The sequence below is a fragment of the Apodemus sylvaticus genome, chromosome 2 (genome assembly GCF_947179515.1).
Source record: "Apodemus sylvaticus chromosome 2, mApoSyl1.1, whole genome shotgun sequence".
NCBI classification, from domain to species: Eukaryota; Metazoa; Chordata; class Mammalia; order Rodentia; family Muridae; genus Apodemus; species Apodemus sylvaticus.
In genome coordinates, this window is record NC_067473.1 from 183394799 (window position 1) to 183414262 (window position 19464).

A 19464-nucleotide genomic window follows, 5' to 3' on the forward strand; every position below is an offset into this window, starting at 1 on the left:
CTTCTTAGGGAAAATAATATGTAAAATACCACATTGCTGTCTGGGCCTCTATAGAAAACACTTGCCATGCCCTGACTTGTATCTCTGAGAACTTCTGAGTAAATGCTCAGTTCCTGTTACCATAAATAGAAGTCTTTTGGTGCTTTTGTTAAGCTCATGAAAAACAACAAAAATTCAAGCAGAAAACAAGTTCCTGATAAAAGGACAGGTATACATAGCTAAAATAATAAGCAAATAAAAGAGAGTTATTATAAAATACTCCTCAAAAGGAGCTTCAAATCTTCACAAAAATTGGAGGTAAAATTTATTAAAATGTATCTCAGATATTATAAATTAGCAAAATTATTTGGAGTAGCTCTTTAGAATCTTCTAAAACTTTATAAACATTAAATTATTTTTAAGAACCAATAATAATTTTTCAAAGCAAATTAATTTCTAAATAAAACAAGTCCAGTGAAGAGTGAGCATCCAAGTTACAATCAGGCAACATACTGTTATGTAAAAAAATCCGTAAGACATGAATAAATACAAGAAGGGCTAAGCACTAAGATGTTTCTGTGTACCTTACCTCTATACATGCTAGATGACTCACGTTAAAAATCAAATTTAAGCTCATCTATTTCTATACCATATTCCTTTAATCTGACAAAGTGAACTGGGCATGGTGACATGCCTGTAATCTCAGTACACGAGGCAGAGGCAAGAGTAGGCCAACCTCACCACACACTAGGTTTGAGATTTGCCTGGGCTGTCACTGTCAAAACACCAAAAACTAAACACAAATAAAGAAAGCAAAACAATTTTTAAAGGTGTAGGTAGGATGTGTGTGTCAAAAAACATTATTAAAGCTAGAAAGCTATTTTAAAAAGAAAGGTAGTGCTCTAATCAATAATGAACCATAGCACACCAAAGCATTAATGTCAAATGCAAATAATGAATGAAATGCAGTTATTTAAGGCTGTTATCAATGAGGAGTGGACAGCACCCCAGAGATGATAACCAAGAGACTCCTTTCACTGTGCTCTAGGCCTCTACTCAAATGTGGCCCAACTCCTGACCAGCACTACCCAACAGTTCAAAGGAATGCATAACCATTGGTTTCAACACAAACCCACTGGATTCAAGTCTGAATTTTGACTTAATAAGGTCAGTTGATTTGTGTGCATATTCAAGTCTGAGAGGCTCTTCTGTGTTTACAACCCAGTCTCCTTTTCTCTGTGAAATGTCAACCATGATGTTCACTAGTGTGAAAGGTACCTTTACAAGTTTAAACAATGGAATCTATATAGTATGTTTTCAATAAAATTCCTTATGTTGAATTATTTCATAAGAAATCTTGGGAGACAATTACTGGTTCTATATTTTCTGGGCTGCTTCTAAAGAATATCAAGAAGACCTGGAAATAGAACACAGAAACAAAGCTCTTCTTGCCTTTGGGTGTGGCATGGACTTGAATCAGACAGTCCCTCCACCATGAGGCCCACCAAGTCTCGATGAGGCCTAAGTCTGCTGTGAACACAATGGTGCATAGGGGATGCCCACGCCACAGAGTACAGAAACTCACTTCTTAAGGATGCCTAGTTACTTCTACATATTCCCTTATTTTAATCACAACATTTTCCCTAAAGAATACATCCATAAAGACTTTCTGCCAAAATATAATTCTTGAAATACACCAAAATTTAATCTAGAAACAAATCCTTAAAACTGCTTCTAAAATAGAAAACTCAAACTTTATTTCATTGTTCTTTGTCTTTAATATTTCAGTGAGAAAATTTTTTCCACATTTCTTGAATCCTAATTTTAAAATGTACTACTCTAGGCAGAAGAAACAATTTCAATATGAAAAGAAATCAAAATAGCAGGCATAGTGGAGTTATACCTGTCAGCCCAGCACCTGAAAGACAGACTTTAAGAGATTGAGAGTTCAACCCCAGGCTGGGGTACAGAGGGACCATTACAACCCCCCACCCACCCACACAGAGAGAGAGAGCGCGAGCGAGAGCATATCAAAGTAATATCATGGTCTCTGGATATGAAGTACTGTTCACTCAAGAGAAGACATTTGCCAAATAAACATTATTTTATTTTGTATGTTAGGATAATAGAAAGATTGGAGAATCACATTAAATGATTATCAGGTCAAGAGTTATGGTAGCATGTAGACCCTATGATGCCAGTAGGAAGTGAAGATCACTGATGAACGCCATTTGGAATGCTAATGTACTCACCTGTCTTGTCTTTGCTGAGGTCTCAATGAACGGAATCCCGTAACTCCTTGCTAACTCCTGAGCCTGTTTCGTGTCTACTGTTCTAGAAGGCAAATCACACTTATTCCCTACCAGGACCATAGGCACATCTTCAGAGTCCTTTACTCTTTTAATTTGTTCTCTGGGGAAGAAACAAATTGAAGCAGAAGAATAAGTAACACAAAAATATTTCAAACTTTGCCCTCAACTTCATCTTACAAAGCTTTACTGAATGTTTCTTCATATGAATCCTAGTTTCTACCCTACCAAATTTTCTTTACTTCTCTTATTTTCCCTCTAAGACAAAAATCTTACATACCTGTTCATTCACATATATAAAATAAGAAATATACTAAAGTTTCAAACCAAAACATTTAAAATTATCTTAGAAACATGATACACATATGTAAATGTGTATATGTACAATTGAAAATATTTTCATCCAACAGATATGGTGACTCATGCCTTCAATCTCAGCATTAGGGAGACAGAGGCAGGAGGACCTCTGTGAATTCCAGGCCAGTCTAGTCTGCATAGTGAGTTCCAAGCAAGCCAAAGCTACATAGCAAGACCCATCTCAAGAAAAAATGTATTTGTTTTTACCCAAACATGTTAACAGCATCAATAAAACTCTGGCATTTCAGAGGACTCTTCCCTACCCTCTGTGGGTAAATATTCTGAGAATCTTCACATGAGTGCTTGAAACAGGGGATAGTACAAAACTCTTCATATACTCCTATAGTACATGTCAATAATATAGTTTGATGACAATTGACAATATAGTAAGAGAATAAAACAAAAATCATAACAATATGTAATTAAAATTATTCAAAACTTAGCCAAGGTGAACGTGAGTGAAACGTCAGACAACAAAGCTATGGGTAAATGGGACTCCTGTATTACTCAGAGACAAAGACAATTACTAAAGACCTATTTCAGTTTTAATGTTTAACCATATGTATGTGTGTCTATGTACAAGTATATGAATGTGAATTCAGGTGCCAGTGGAGGCCAAAAGTATTGAATTCCCTGGAGATACAGTGACATGTGGTAAAGAGATGCCTAACATGGAAACTCACCTGGGAATTATCTTTGGTTTTCTGGAAAAGCAACACAGTCAATAATTGCTGAGCCATTTCTCCAGTCCTGAAGACTGATTTTTTTTTTCTTAAAAAGAGCAACACTAAAGAGAATACAATGTGTATTCTGTTCAAAATCCTTTTTATGTTCTGTTGTCAATGTAGTGTGTAAATACACTCTAAATTTGGGGAAAACTGAATTCCTTCCCAATTTCTGTGAATATCCAACATGCTGATTGGAAGGTTCATATCCCCAGGTCTTCTATCAGCGAAGTTCACCTGAATAGCTCTACAAAAATGTACTTCCCCAATCACTTCACCTTAAACCTATGCACGACTCTTTTTTTTTTTTTTTTTTTTTTGATTTTTTGGGTTTTTTCGAGACAGGGTTTCTCTGTATAGCCCTGGCTGTCCTGGAACTCACTCTGTAGACCAGGCTGGCCTCGAACTCAGAAATCCGCCTGCCTCTGCCTCCCAGGTGCTGGGATTACAGGCGTGCGCCACCACCGCCTGGCATATGCACGACTCTTAATAAAGATGGTACACTTAACTAGGCTAACAGCAGTTGTGAGGCACAGCCAGAAAGAAGGATACTTGCTTAATAAACAGTGCAATCAATACTGTAAACCACCAAGGAAAGAATGTAAAATACACTTCATGTAATGCTTAAGTAATCTCATGTACATTTCTCAGACTCTTAAGTCAGTAATTGTTCTAATTCTTCAAATCCTTACAACCATTTAAACATATTTAAATAAGAGAGAGAGAGAGAGAGAGAGAGAGAGAGAGAGAGAGAGAGCGCCCACTTAAGGCCACTGCTTATCCAACCAATGAAATTCTGTAGTAAAATATGATTATTTTTAAGACCATTCGAGTGACACCATCTCAAACCATGTTTCTGTTTCTGGTTGATACTTCTATGCATCTAACAAAGTAAAAACCTTACTTTTCTAGTGCAGGGTAGGTAAGAGTACAAAGGCCCTGGTGTCAGACAGGCCCGGTCTCAGTCAGTACCTTACTATCTGTACAAACATGGACAAGTACGCAGCGGCTGTAATCCTAAGAGATGCATTTGTAAAACAGGAATTCTGCATACTTGACACAATGTTTTCAAATTTAAATAGATCATGCAGTCATAACTACTGGTAAAGAATCAATAAACGTAAGCTATCATTATTTCACATGCCAACTTTCATATTCAATTTAAACCCACCTATAATGGTGAATATCTTCAAATGATTTAGTATTGTTTATGGCAAATACACAAAGAAAGCCCTCCCCAGTTCTCATGTACTGGTCCCTCATTGCACTGTACTCCTCTTGACCTGCTGTGTCGAGAATATCCAAGAGACAGGTTTCTCCATCAATTACTACTTGTTTCCTGTAGGAATCCTGAGAAGGGAGAAATACAGTCTGGATTATTACAGTGCATCTTTTAAAAGATGTATATAAACAACTCAGAAATAGAAGATCCCATTCAAAATAGGCAAAGCACTTCAGATATTCTCCAAACAGACAAGTATTGACCACTTGAAGAAATCATTAAGAGAACTGCAAATCAAAACCATTGGATACCATTTAGCACCCATTAGGATGATTGTTGGCAGCACCTTGGGAGGCAGAGATGGACAAATCTCTGTGAGTTCAAGGCCAGCATGGTCTACATAGTGAGACCTTGTCTTAATTCAGTCCTGGACAAAGAAAGAAAAAAGAAAGAAAAGAAAAAAAAGAAAAGAAAACATATTTGAGTATTATAAGGGATGTGGAAAAACTAATTGCTGGGCAGTGTTACTAGGAATGCTACATGTGCTAAATGGTACTGAACCACGGGAAAAAGAGTTTGTCTTTGAAAGTTAATGAAGGATTACTATAAGGTCCAGCAATTCAGTTTCTATACACACACACACACACACACACACAGAGAGAGAGAGAGAGAGAGAGAGAGAGAGAGAGACAGAGATGAAAGCAGAGAAAGAGAGAAATATAGCTAAAACATAGAAACAACCTAAGTGCCTATTAAATCATAAATGGATTATCAAAATGTAACTATATAAATCAATAGACTATGGTTCAGTGATAAGGAGGGACAATATTCTGAAAACATGCTACATCATAGATGAATCTTGAATATATATGCTAATAACATAAATCAGACACCAAACATTTTATTATTTCATGTATAATAAACACCTAGAATAGAAAAACTCAGACAAAAACAACAGAAATTCCCCTAGGGACTAAGGAAAAGACAATTAGAACTGTTGTTTAATGGGTACAGAGCAAAAAAAATTTCTAAATGCAAACAATGCTAATGATCACACAACACCGTGAATACAATAATGCCGCTAAACTACACACTTAAAAACAGCCAGGAGAGATAGCTCAGCCATTAAAGGTTAGGCTCACAACTAACCAAACAAAACCCAAACCAAACCAAACCAAGTCAGTGGCAAACTTTGATTTATTTACACACACACACACACACACACACAACGTGAAGATTAAACCTTTTAACTATATAGAATTAAAATGATTAAAATTAATACTACAAAAATAGCTCTCACAACTCTTATTCATGATAACCTGGATGTCAGATCAACTCATTTATAAATAATAAGCTCAGATAATCAGGCTTGATGGCTAGTGCCTTTACCTGCTAAGCTATCTCACCAGCCCTTGGCAGAGGTAATTCCTACAGATTCAGCTTTTGTTTGTCTCTCTTTTACACTGATGCTAAATATTTTTTTTTGTTTAGCTTTTACTCTTACTTTCTGAATTCGTTTTCTTGATGCTGAAGATTAAACCCAGAGCCTCACATCCACTAAGCATCGTATGGTCTACCACCGAGCTATAATTACAGCCCCACACTTATCGTCTCTTCTACTTCCTAAGTATCAGCATTACCGGTGTGGCCCTGTACCAACAACTTAGAAACCTTGCAGACCCTATTTGACAGCACACACATAAAATACCAGCTATCTCCGCAGGTATTTTATAAGATGTTTCTGTAATGAACATTCACTCATTCAAAAAGACCAACACGCCGGGTGGTGGTGGCGCACACCTGTAATCCCAGCACTCTGGGAGGCAGAGGCAGGCGGATTTCTGAGTTCGAGGCCAGCCTGGTCTAAGAGTGAGTTCCAGGACAGCCAGGGCTATACAGAGAAACCCTGTCTCGAAAAAACCAAATCCAAAAAACCAAAAAAAGAAAAAAAAAAAGAAAAAAAAAGAAAAAAAAAGAAAAAGAGCAACACACTGGGAAAGCTGCCTCACTCTGCTCCCTTCCTGATGCACACTGACAGCAGAATTCTGAGCCACACCAGTTGTCATAAAGTGTAATCCCCAATTGCAAACAATGGGATTATGTTAAAAATTCAGGCACTGTGAAGTTATTTAACTAAAGCCAGTATTCTCAGAAGCGCGAAGTTCCTGAGCTACATAAAAGGGTCAAAAGTGCTAAATAACAAAGTGTCATCTGGAAAGAAGCCACAGGTCTTTAAAGAAAGCAAAAACCAAGCAGAACAAAAAGTGGTATTTAGAGCTAAAGAGATGGCGCAGCAGGTAAAGGTACCTGCCACTAAATCTGCCATCCTGAGACTGGACCCAAGATCCCACACTTTCCATCTGGAAGGAGAGAACCAACACCCACAATCTGTCATTTAACCACTACATGCACACTTGGACACACATGAAGATTAATAAATTAACTTAAAATGATATATGTACACTAAATATTTTGGTCCAATTTCATGTTATTGACAAAAAGTAGGGAAAAATCAAAACTCTGTATCAATGTGGCATCTAAAACCCCAAGAGGTTTTAACAAAAAGCTTAACACACTTCCCCACAGGCCAAGATCTATCTTGCCCACTGTTTTATATGCCTCAAGAACCAGCTTTTACACACTGAATGATTCTGAAACCAGCAACTCCGAGACCCCAGAGATATGTGACAAAGACTCGTGTAGCTCTTACAGAAAAATCTGCCAGTCCCTGTAGGTAAGCCAGTAAAATAACTTCACAAATGTGAAGCATTCTGAAAACAAATTTATTCCTTTATTAAAAATAATCATATTATCAAAGTAGATGCTATCGAGGTTCAACCAATTTAAAAATAGATCTGACTACAAAACTAGCTAATGATGAAACAAAGAAAAGCACCAATAGTTCACATTTTAAATTAGTGTTATTTCCCGCCTTTGAAGAAGGTACACCAGGTAGTAACTTACTACTGTCCTCAGGAAATTAGGACAAAATAATGTCACTTAAACTCACTGAGCACAATAAAAGAACAAATAAGTAAAAGTTATTCCATGTAGGGGAATTATTCTCAGCAAAAGTGACAGTTTTTTCCATCTGTGAAGTAGTGTAAAACTTCTAAATAAAATGTACTCTGCTGGCAAGAAGGCACTGCAGGAGGAATAAAATCATTTCTGGTGATAAAATGAGGCACATTCCTTCCAGAAAGCAATTCTGTATCTACTTAAAGTAATAAAAATGTTCATAGCCTTTGACACAATGCCATTTATGATGATTTTAAGGAATTAACAGTTTAGTTAAAAATGACAAGTTATACACTAATGAAGTATCTTAAAAGGTCTTACAAAAATTTACATAGGTATTCAATAATAACTCACAATATTACACCATTTGTCTACTCTCAAACACACCATAAATGCAGGCACCCACCACCCCCCATCAGTCACCCCTAGAACAGGAAGACTCGGATATGTAGTCCATGGCACTGTATCAGGCAGGCACTGGTGTACTTCAGCAGACGATATGCATTGAGCCTTACTTATATGCCAAACAGTGTGGTAAGCATATTACAGGTGCTGTCTCATCCCATCTCCCTTCAGGCTGTGCCTTTGTCTTTCTTTATGAATTGGGGTGCTGAAATATCAGCTCATGCATTATTTGGGGATTTACTTCTGCAGTGGTTTGCTGTTTTCTTAACATGTATTACGATTACTTTTTACTGTTTAGTAACACCTATGGGGAAAAATTATGAAATAATGGTCTAGCACTTTATATTATTACCTTTCTAAAGATTTAAATCCATCAAAGAATGTGTTCCATACCACCGTTTATAAAGAGAGTACACCCAGTTCTCAAAGATAGCTAGAAATATGCACAGCAGCTAGATATGACTAATAACAGAACAGAACACAATTGAAGAGCCAAGGCTGGGGCTTGGGTGACACGTGTCTATAATCCCAGAACTCTCTTGGGAGGTTGAGACATGAGGATCAGGAATTTGAGGTCAGAGTCTAGTGAATTCAGTATAAAGCCAGTTTAGGGTACATGATCCTCTTAAAAAACAACAACAACAACAACAACAACAACAACAAAAAAAACTCTGTAAAAGGGGAGAATGTGAAGTATATAAATAGATTCATAAATTCATTCCTACCTACTATGCTACATACTCCAGGAATAGTTACTGCAATCCTAAAGGTTCCATTTTGTGCTAGGTATTACAGCTCCTTAATCTAAAACAGAAATGTTCTAAAGTCCAAATTTTTGGACTAGGGATGTTCAACCAGTAAAATTTGCACAAACATTCCAAAATCGTAGGAACTGAAATCTGAAAAACGTTTGGTTCCAAACATTTCATGTAAGATATTCAATCTCTATATAGTTTCAAAAAGATACCAAAAAATTGTTTTATCTTTCTTTTTCTTCTTTTTGATTCTTATTTTTCCCTGAAACAGGTAGTCCTGGAAGTTGCCATGTGTAACAGGCGGTCACGAACTCAGAGACACGGGATACCTCCACTTCCTTCTAATGATTGGGATTAGAGGCATGCACCACCGTGCCTGCCTGGTGGGTTTGTTCTTCTGAGACACAGAATCACTATGTAGCCCAGACTGCACTTAAATTCAAAATACTCCTGCCTCAGTCCTCTAAGCGATAGAACTATAGGTGTGTACCACCACAACCAGCTCAAAAATCTCTATATGGTGGAAGCAGATCTAGAGGAAAAGAAATGTATGTAAGCAATTAAGTAAATAAATGTTCACACTAGGCAGGACAAAGTGGAATGGTACCACATAAGAGATCAACTTTGCCTATGCGACTTAAAGACAAGGGAGAGGAGGTCACGGCAGACAGGTTCAGAGAAAACATAGAGCATGGGACACCACACTGAGTATTGTAGGTTCAAAGAGTTCGGTTCCTCTTAGCTTAGTGAAGATAAAGGTAAATAGCAGAAAGTAACAATCATGCAAAAAATCAGCTTCCCAGAGTCTTAAACACTGCACTTAAGGAACTGCACTTTATTCTGTCCAGTCAACTCTGAAACGTTTGTAGGTAGGAAGAGCCACTTAGACTCTCCAACTATCTGCAGGCATTGTAACAAATTATGAAAAAGGAGAATTTTTTATTTATTTATTTATTTATTTTGCCTTTCCAGATACTGTTTATACTGCTTCAGTTCAACATACATACTCACAGTTACCAACAATAGTTACAGGTGAAGAATTTGAATTTTTAATTCTAATATCCCCCAAATCATTGCTGCAATCCTGACTATCAGGAGTGGTAGCCACATCTTGATGTTATATTACTTTCAGTGTTGTCTTTTTAGTTTTCTCATACCTAATTAACTAATTATCCATATAAAGTTCTCAGTGTGGGAATATCTAGTGCACTGTTGACTTCAGTAACTGTCAAAATCAAATGGGAGAGAAGGAGGAACTGAGGGAATAAGGAAGTCCTTACAAGAGACAAAGAGAATGTGACTAAGGTTTGGGAAAAAGCAGTAGAGATGGAGCACACTTAGCTGGTCTAACTGGCACAGCTGCCCTCACAGGCAATTAGCAGGAATGTAGAAAAGGTACAGCTGCTATCAACAGTGACTTGGCTGGTCCTCAAAAAGTTAAACCTGGCCAATCTCAAAGGAACTAAAAGAGTCACACAAAAAATCTGAACATAAAATGCACAACAAAATTATCAATCAAAAGAGTCCTAAAGAAGAACCCAAATGTCGTTAACTGATGAATGGATGAACAAAATATGGAATGTCTACAAGAAAGAATTACCTTCCCATAAAAAGGAATAAAGTGCTAATATTGTAACAAGGACAAACCCTAGAAATAAAAATCAGACACAAGACCAAGCAGCAGTGGCGCACACCTTTAATTCCAGCAGTTGAAAGGCAGAATTCAAGGCCAGTCAGTTTACAAAGCAAGTTCCAAGACAGGCAGAGCTACAAAGAGAAACCCTGTCAGGAGACTAAATAAATATCAAACACAAAAGCTACACTGGATGATACATGATTCCCTTAAATGACATATTAAGACTATGCACATGCAAGCAGACAGTAGTTAGTGGCTGCCAGGGGTTGGAAGGAGATGGGCCTGGGCAGTGACCACTAATGTGTGTGGGGCTCCTTTCTGGTATGACGAAAATATCCTCGAACCAGATAGCAATGATGGTTGTAACCCTAAGAAAGAACTAGCCATCACTGGCTGTACACCTTAAAATGTTATTTTGTTCTATGTGATCTTCAGCTCAATATTTTAAAGACAAACAGAGTTGAAGTGTAGAGAAGATGAGTGTAATTTTAATTCCCAACCCAATTCCTAACATCCTGTTATGCAGGTCTTGGTACTCAGAACAGAAATCTAAGCAAGAGACAAGCCTGGAGTCTTCAGCTATTGACAGCTATAGAATTTCCCTTCCTTGTGGTATGGACTTGTCAACACTTCATCTCCCATCTGTTCCAAGCCATTGTGCTTCAGTGAGAAAAAACAGATATAATCATACACAGGACAAATATTCAGGTGAGGATTCAAAACAACAAAAATCCTTTCATAAAATGAAAAGGGTTATACAAATCCATTATAATTCTTTTATAGAGTACACCAAGTGTTCTACTAGTGACCACAACAAAACACTGGCTTTTAGTGACTGCCCAGAAGCACACCTTGTGCCTTATACAGTCACTAGACACCTGTACTCAGAATGGGCTTTGCAGTTCTAGTTACCATATCAAAACACAACAGGTCTGGACAAGACCCAGGAAAAACAAGCTAAAACTGACAGTTCAAGATTTCTATTTTGATTGGTGAACAGGAATATTAAAGACCTTGTTCTCATGATAAAATGTAAGATCATAAAATTCTTTTAAAGTAGGAATAAAGAAAACAAAAACTTATTTTCCAAATTCTAAGTTCTTGGAATTACAATAACACTTTACATTAGAGAAAATAAAATGTGCACTACTCCTTAAGAGACAAAACTACCATTAGTTCAAAAATCTGAATAAACTCAAATATTATCAGAATTTTGAAAATAAGGATACTAAAAGGCACATATTAAGCACAAGCAAGCAAATTCAGGTTGTAATGCAGCTTTTAGTCCCTTCTTCCAAAAGCTCCATCCAACACCAACCAGTGTTCACAAAGAAAGCATTCTGTGCTCTCCTACACTGCCTTCTTCCTCTTAGATATTAATTACATATTAAGACTTCCAAGTAAAGTTGGTAGATTTATAAACTGATATAATCACAGGTTGCATCTAAGGGTTAAAGATACAAAACTCAACCTTGAGTTTTCATTGTTATTTATTACACAAGCACACAAGCAGGTAAGTTACCAGTAGAGGGCGCTCAAAAGGGGAGCCGAGCTGGCCACAGCTTTAGAGGAAAGTTTTCAAACAAAACTGTTTTTAAAATAAGACTTTTCAAGTCAAAAAGTTTTAATACAACTTAAGAGTAAGATAACATAATGCACAGTAACATAACAAATATATGTCATATTTGAAAATCAAAATAAAAGTTATCACTGGGACATAAATTTGATAATCTGAGCAATGGTTAAAACTATGTGTAGCACAAAAGGCTTTTTAACTCAGAAATGCTGATATTCTGGGCTGGTTCTTTCTTTGCTTTTTCTAGTTGAGTCGTGTGAGGACTTCATAAGAGATTGTAATAACCATGTCCCACTAACAAGTTCATTGAAAAACTAGTGTACTTCCTAAAAGATAAAAAATTTCAGAACGGAAGTCAAGGTGATTGGCATATATACTATCTCCAATATTAACATGTTCTATGGTAGTTTTCTATTATGTATTTGCCATCAAGCAAACATAAATTCAAGTTACAGTATATATACTGATGCACAGACTAGAAGATTACTAAATATGTTCCTAGTTTGAAAGACAGCTACTTTTTCACTTACCATAGTGGAAATATCACTTGATTCACAAAGTTTATTCACTCTCTAGCTGGCTAAATATCTTTAAGCAAGTTAGAACATAAAACACCTCACAAGTTTATAGATAAAAATGACTGCTCTCCTTCACCTCCTAGGATATTTTACAAATCTGAAATCACTAAAAAAAAAAACGTCATGATACTATCACTAACATTTTTAAAAAGCTTCCTGCCATTTTTTTAATGTAAAGAAACTAATGGAATTCCAAAGTACAAGCACGTCACCAATGGGCTGCATCCAGAGCCCCTCCTTTGTTTTTCACTTTAAGACAGGGTCTCACTAAGTTGTACAGGCTGTCCTTGCACCTGCTCTATAACCCAGGCAGGTCTTAAACTGGAAATCCTTCTGCCTCCCAGTATCGAATAGCATCTGCCCCCAGAGCCAGCTTCCATGCTCTCATTTTCTCTGACATTTTTTATCAATTGAAACTTTCTGTACTTGCGGGAGTTGGCATTTTTTAGTGAATCAAATCTCTTTCACTCCTTTGCCCTTCTTATAGGTAAACCACACCAGGAAAGGGCCATGTCAGTTTCCTCAGACTCGCCATAGATTGTGAGATAAGGTATAGACTTTTCTCCAGCTGCTAAACTACCTGGAGGAATGTCAGGGTCAAAGTTCACAGGTTATCAGTGCTCCCCAGAGTCAAGTCTTCTGGCATGGCAGAAATCATAATCAGGGTTAGAAATTTAAATTTACAACCTTTTTCTACCTTCTTCATACACAATGAACTGTTAAATGTATATTACATTTTAGCAAATGTGAACTAAAGGTGTCCTAAGCTCTATTTACCATGCCCTACAGTTAGTTCTGACATCATGCTGTATACATTCAGGATGCTTTCTGACCTAACAGGAGAAAGCACAACGGAACCCCTCAGATTTTCAAAGAAAATGTTGGTTACTTCTGCTGAAAGCATTTTCCAAATCCCAGGAAAACTGTCACATTTCACATGTATTCTATTAAAACTTCCTTTTACATGTGATTTAAATGATAGAACATGCCAAGTAATCTTGCATTTAGAATACCAGTCAAAATGAACTTTTTGATTTTTCTTGAAGAAAAAAGCAGAACTACATTATAGCACTGAACTGACCTGTCAAAAATAAATGTATGAAGAATAGTACTCAGGAGCTCTACTTCACAGAAATAACTTTTTAAATTTGGAAATCAAATAAAAGTCATTTTTATATTTAAGTACCATCTTTTTGAAGGGTAGTATATTACTACTAAAATTTGACACTTCCTAACAATTATTAAATCAACCTTCAATGTTCTACATTATATAATCATCTTCCCAAGCTCCCATTGCCCTCAAAACCCAACACAGCACACTGTTTCCTCATGACATAACAGAGACCCATACCAGAGCACTGTGACCTACTTGAGTTTTCATAGCTATGGATTCTGAAGCGCTACAAAGTTCTTCAGAAGTCATTTTTTTTTTTTAATTGACACATGAAGTAAGAATGTAGCTTGGCGAGGATTGCTAGCAAGCCAGAGGCTTGGGTTCAACTCCCCAGCACAGCCTGGAATGAGCATGGAGGCCTACAAGCCTGTGACAGTCAAACGGGAGGTGGGGGGAAGGTGGATGGTCAGGACTGCACGCTAGCTCTCAGCTACCTAAAGACCCACCTTGGGGTGCATTAGAACCTATCTAAGAACTGAAAATGGTATGTTAGAACAGAAAAAGAAAGCTAAAGATTGGGATAGCATCACACTGAAGTAAAGATGCCTAAGAAATAACCTAACAATAAGGCAATTTCAAAGGCAAAGTAACATTTATTTCACACTTCACTGATATTAGATTTAATATATTTATACTACACATAAATATGTGAACAATTACCTTGTGAAAAATGAGTTAACAAGCACAGTTGAAGAATAGCCCTTTCTGATAGTTTTGGAGGTTAAATAAACTCTTCTTTGGTCTGGAAATCTTGAACCTATTGATAGCAATAGGATATACTACCTGATTTTTCAAGATCTCTTCCAGGTATTAATTCAATTGCTTAGTAGCTGGCCTTTAATCGGTTAAGATTCTGTGAAATGAAAAATGTCTGAAAATAATCCTGAAGATCTTACTCATCCAACTGTATTAAACTTAAAAATTTCAACCATCGGGGCTGGAGCTATTGCTCAGTGGTTAGGAGCACTGACTGCCCGTCCAAAGGTCCTAAGTTCAATTCCCAGCAACCACATGGTGGTTCACAACCATCTTAATGGGATCTGATGCTCCCTTCTGGTGTGTCTGAAGAGAGTGACAGTGTACTCACATACATAAATAAATCTTTAAAAAAAAAAATTCTTGTTAAAAAAAAAAAAATTCAACCATCAAGCGATTCTATTTTTCTAGTATAATCAAATTTTCTCGTTACATCAACATTCCAAGAAACCCATAACAATAAAATGTTTTCAAAAGAATAACTTTCACTGTACATGGTGGTGCACATCTTTAATCTCAGCATTTGGGCAGCAGAGGCAGGTAGATGGATCTCTGTGAATTCAGAACTAGTCTAGTCTACATATAAGTTCTAGGGCAGTCAGGACTACATAGTAAGACCCTGTCTAAAAAAAACACCAAGCAACAACATAGTAACAACAAACCCATAAAACAACAACAAACCTTGCAGAACAGATCAAATGCAAAGCTATATTCTTAACTTACAAAATCATGAAATATATTCAACAAAATGCAGACACTAAGCACAGCTGGCACCGCGGACCTATTCCCTGCGATGGGCTCTCAAGAGAAGTAGAGTTCCTTGCACCTATGTTAAAGCCTTGGAACTAAAGGACATCAATATATAACTGAAATAACTTTCAATATATTTTTCTAATAAATATAAAACATTTTTATATCTTTTTCAAACAACAGATGACTGTCATCCCTTACAAATTGTAAGTAGAATATAAAACAACGTTTACCTCTATCGTAGGATCATATTCATCCACAAAGTGATTCTGAATTAGCTGTATCGTCAAGGCACTCTTGCCTACACCACCAGCTCCAACTACCACAAGTTTATACTCAGTCATTTTCAGCAGGCCTTATAATAAAAATAATAAAATATAACTAAATTAGAACAGGTCTCATACAAGATTATCAAATACGTTATCAATATTTTAACACTCACCTTTGTATGTAAAACTCTAAGGTACTCTGAATTCAGTGGCTGCTGATGTACACAGTAACCTGTGCGTCACTTACATCTTCCCTCATCAACACTCAATAAAAATACACGGAAACCAGGACTTTCATCTTCTACCATTTAGCTTGCTTCATCTACACAGCCAGATTACTGTTTTGTAGCAGCTAATGGCTCTCAAAGGAATGTATCATGACTTCACTCAGCATAAGTAACCCGCACAGTACTCTATTCCCTGTGGACAATACCCGCATGAGCTTGTTGACAGCTAACCCAAGATCTACCCTTGTAGTATTCATTGTTGACTGGATATTAAACATTAGAAGTTAGGTAGCCTAAGAATATCTTTGTTGGAGCCAACAATTGTAGAAAACTGTTTTAAAGTCATCAGAGCAGTTCTGCAGGGATAGGCAACCACATAGGAAGCTGGTGTCAAAACTGAATTGTTGTGGGGAAAGAAACATTTAGGCAATGAAGAAAATAAAGATAATATTTGATGGCCTTTTAATCTGTAAACTATCTGTGGGGAATGGGATCAACTCTTTGGTATAGGATCAGATCAATTTTAACATATAATCCTTTGAGCACTAAAAACAGTACCCCTGTCCAAGAAAACAAAATTGAATGAAATTCAAAAAAAAAAACAAAAAACTATTTTTGGCAAGAAAAAAATGGGAAGGATATAAAGAGTTTCTCAGTAACCCCCGTGACTTTGCCTTGCTTATAATACACTGCACTCCCAACAGGTGCACAAAGTGCTGGCAATTTATACAGTTAGCAGTCCCAACAATAGCAGAACCCTGCTATTTTCTAGCCTGCTATTCCAAACATTTTTTTAAATAAAATTAATATATTCACTTTATCTCCTTTCCCTTGTGTAACATATCACAAAAAAAGGAGACATATGGATACAAAAGAACAGCACTAAAGTCACAATTTGTTATAGAATAATAAGTTCCAATTCAATGTAAGTATATCCAGTGCAAACAAACACAAAATACAATCTACTTACTGATGACCAAGAATTATTCACACAGGCACCAAGAGGGAAAAATGCAATTTGTTTTTCCAACACACTGTCTTTCTCACCCTGTGCCTGAAGCCCTTGGTAACAGTCCCACAAGGTCAGAAAACCATCTTTATCAGACTTGCATCCAACTCCTGCCCAGCTTTGCCGGCCTGGCCTTTCTTGCCGCTGGTCTGGGGCCATGTGAGCCATCCCTAGCCTAACTTACCTGTCTGCCTTCAAGTTTTGTAACAAATGCAGACCACGGCAATTGGGACAGATGAAAAGAATCACATGAAAATGTGACCTTTGCCCCTCCCTCCTGCAAACAGTGTTGCTAGCTCACAAGAGCAATTTGGGGCCCCTAAAACTTTGTGTGGTAGGGATCAGGATTAGGAGGTTAGAACTATTTTCATAGCAACTGTTTTTTAGCCTTCTTACTATTATGAGGGCAGTTGCTTCTCTAAGGCCCTGTAATCACAATAAAGAGAATGCAGATGCAGATATGAGATGTAGATATGAAAGAATACAGTTATCTTCTATGAAGCACAATTAAAGAGATTGCTAATGTGTAAAACAAAGCCACTTAATTCTTTGCTCTAGAAAAGTTTATTTTTTTCATTAAAAAAGCATTCATGTTACCAACAGGCATTTTATTTGTAGTTCTAAATAGTTTAATTTGTAGTTCTGAAAAAAAAATTGTTACTTCTAATCTAGTAAATCCGGGCATGCCCCCCCAAAGGGATTTTTGAGACCCTCAATAATTTGTTTATAGGTGTAAAGGGGTCTTACAGACTAAAATGTTGGCTAATTTAGGGTATACTGTGGACACACTTTGAATCATTTACACAGTAGCTTTTGCTGAAAATAAAAATTCTTGAGTCAGGTTTTTAAAACCTAGTAATATATAAGTCCACTAGAAAAAAAACAAGCCTTACTCAAGAAAAACCTTAAGCCTGAAAGGGTTCCCCCCACCCACCCTGTTACAAAAGGTAGTAAAGGGGTCGATTCCAACAAAACTGTAAAATTAAATTACTATCCGCCCATCTCTCAAAACTAAGGATGCCTGTGAACGGCTACAGTTTCAAACTAAATATATGAATACCTAGCATATCTGATATCTATTGTCTATCACATGAGGGATCAGCACTCGGTCCCATGGTCGAATAGCGACACGGTTATTTGGTGGCAATTCGAAGTGATTATTATGAACAGACTTTTTCTTCTCAGATGATTTTTCCACGACAAGCATGCCACTCTGCTTTTAAGTCCTTGCCTTGATGACAACCAAGCTCTAACAAGACTGGTTCAGGACTTGGGATGCTGCTACACGGGCCTGGGAGGATCTCAGCGGTCTGCCCGAATGCTACAATGAACTCTGGAGTCTGGAAGGGGCAAGGGACAAACCGCAGGACTGAGCGGAGAGAGGACAGCAGGCGATTCAAACTTGACGCTGTGAGCCGAGCTGCCTGTGCGCTCCACTTGGGGAGAGCCTCCTGCCTCCGCTCTCGCCGTTCGTCTCCCCTGTGTTTTCACGACACAAAGCCACTCAGACTTGCCGCATTAACTTTTCTGCTTCCGTGCGGGTCGCTCGCGGGCTTTCCGCGCAGGGCGTGGGCCACCTGTTCTGCCAGCACCATCCCTACCTCCACCTCCTTCTTTGTGGCCGCGGCAATGTCACAGCCCTTACGGGCGTGGGGGAGGGGAGCGGTCGCGAACTCCGCGGCGGACGCCTCCCCCACCCCCCATGCCCCCGAGAACCTCGACGCCCTCCGGCCACCGAGTCCGAGCACCTCCCGCCGCGTCCTCCCCGGGGACCCGCAGCCCGGCCGGGGAAAGCGGCGTCCCCGCACAGCCCGCGCGCCCGACAAGTTGAGCCGGGCGCGGGGCGCCGGGCGCGGATGCCGGGTGCAGCCGAGGCCGGGCGAGCGCGGAGGGCCGGCCGCGGCCGGGAGGAGGAAGGAAAGCTGCCCGTCCGGGAAGCGGCGGCCGCCCGACCTCGGCGCCCCGCGCCCGCCGCCCCGAGCCGGCTTCATTCAGCGCCGCGGCCCCGCCCGGCCGCGCCGAGCTCCGCACCGGGCAGCGGCCCAGGAGTGCCGCCCGCGCCCTACCTCTCTCCGCGCCGCGGAGCCGCCGCGCCTCAGGCTCCCGCCGCCGCCTTCAGGCCCGCGCCGCGCTCGCTCCGGGTCCGAAATGGTGCGGGAGCGGGACTCCGGGCCGAGCAGCCACCGCCGCCGCCGCCGCCTTCCCCTGCCGTCTCAGCCGCCGCCACAGCGCTGCCGCCTCAGCCGCCGCGGCCGCCGCCTGCCGAATCGAGCCCGGAGTGCACGATGGGCCCGGCAGGCGGGTGCAGAGCAAGCCAATCGATGCGCTCGGTGCTCTGCGCTGCCTCGGCGGCGCGCGCGAGAGGGAGCGGCCGGAGCGCTGGGAGCAGAGGAGAGCGAGGGCGGGAAGCGGCGGCCAGGACGGGCCAGGGCGGGGGCGCGCGAGGGCGGTGCCGAGAGGGCGTCGGCCCACGCGGACCCCCGACCCGGGGCTCGCGCTTCCGAACGCCCCGCCCCGCCGCTCGCACGCGGCCGCACGCCGGGCTGCTGCTCCGGGCGGGCGCGCACGGCGCCGCCGGGGGCGGATCCCTGCCGCTGCCCTCGCGGTCCTTTTACCGGACAGTCCGGAGCTTGCAGCCTCCAGACCAGGATCTCCTCTGTTTGTTTGGAGACAGGGTCTCTCTGTGTAGACCGGGCTGGGGGCTGGCCTTCTGCCACAA

The 19464-nt window shown here is 39.7% G+C and overlaps 1 protein-coding gene and 1 long non-coding RNA gene across 4 annotated transcripts in view; one reads left to right on the plus strand and one right to left on the minus strand.

The window, feature by feature from the left end:
- The window catches only part of Kras (KRAS proto-oncogene, GTPase), a 29265-nt gene extending 10252 nt beyond the window's left edge, over nt 1-19013 (minus strand). Inside the window, exons 1-4 of one of the 3 annotated variants that reach the window (XM_052175262.1) lie at nt 18812-19013; nt 15474-15595; nt 4542-4720; nt 2232-2391 (exon numbers count right to left, since the gene is read on the minus strand). In XM_052175262.1, the coding sequence (XP_052031222.1) occupies nt 2232-2391; nt 4542-4720; nt 15474-15584 (450 nt within the window). In that variant the 5' untranslated portion in view covers nt 15585-15595; nt 18812-19013. The remainder of the gene's footprint in view (nt 1-2231; nt 2392-4541; nt 4721-15473; nt 15596-18811) is intronic. The other 2 variants (XM_052175261.1, XM_052175260.1) reach the window with 2 other exon arrangements.
- On the plus strand, nt 879-13742 carry LOC127679402 (uncharacterized). Its single transcript, XR_007976754.1, has 2 exons — nt 879-1146; nt 9042-13742. It is a non-coding gene; the product is annotated as an uncharacterized LOC127679402 (long non-coding RNA).
- Nucleotides 19014-19464: the final 451 nt, after the last annotated feature.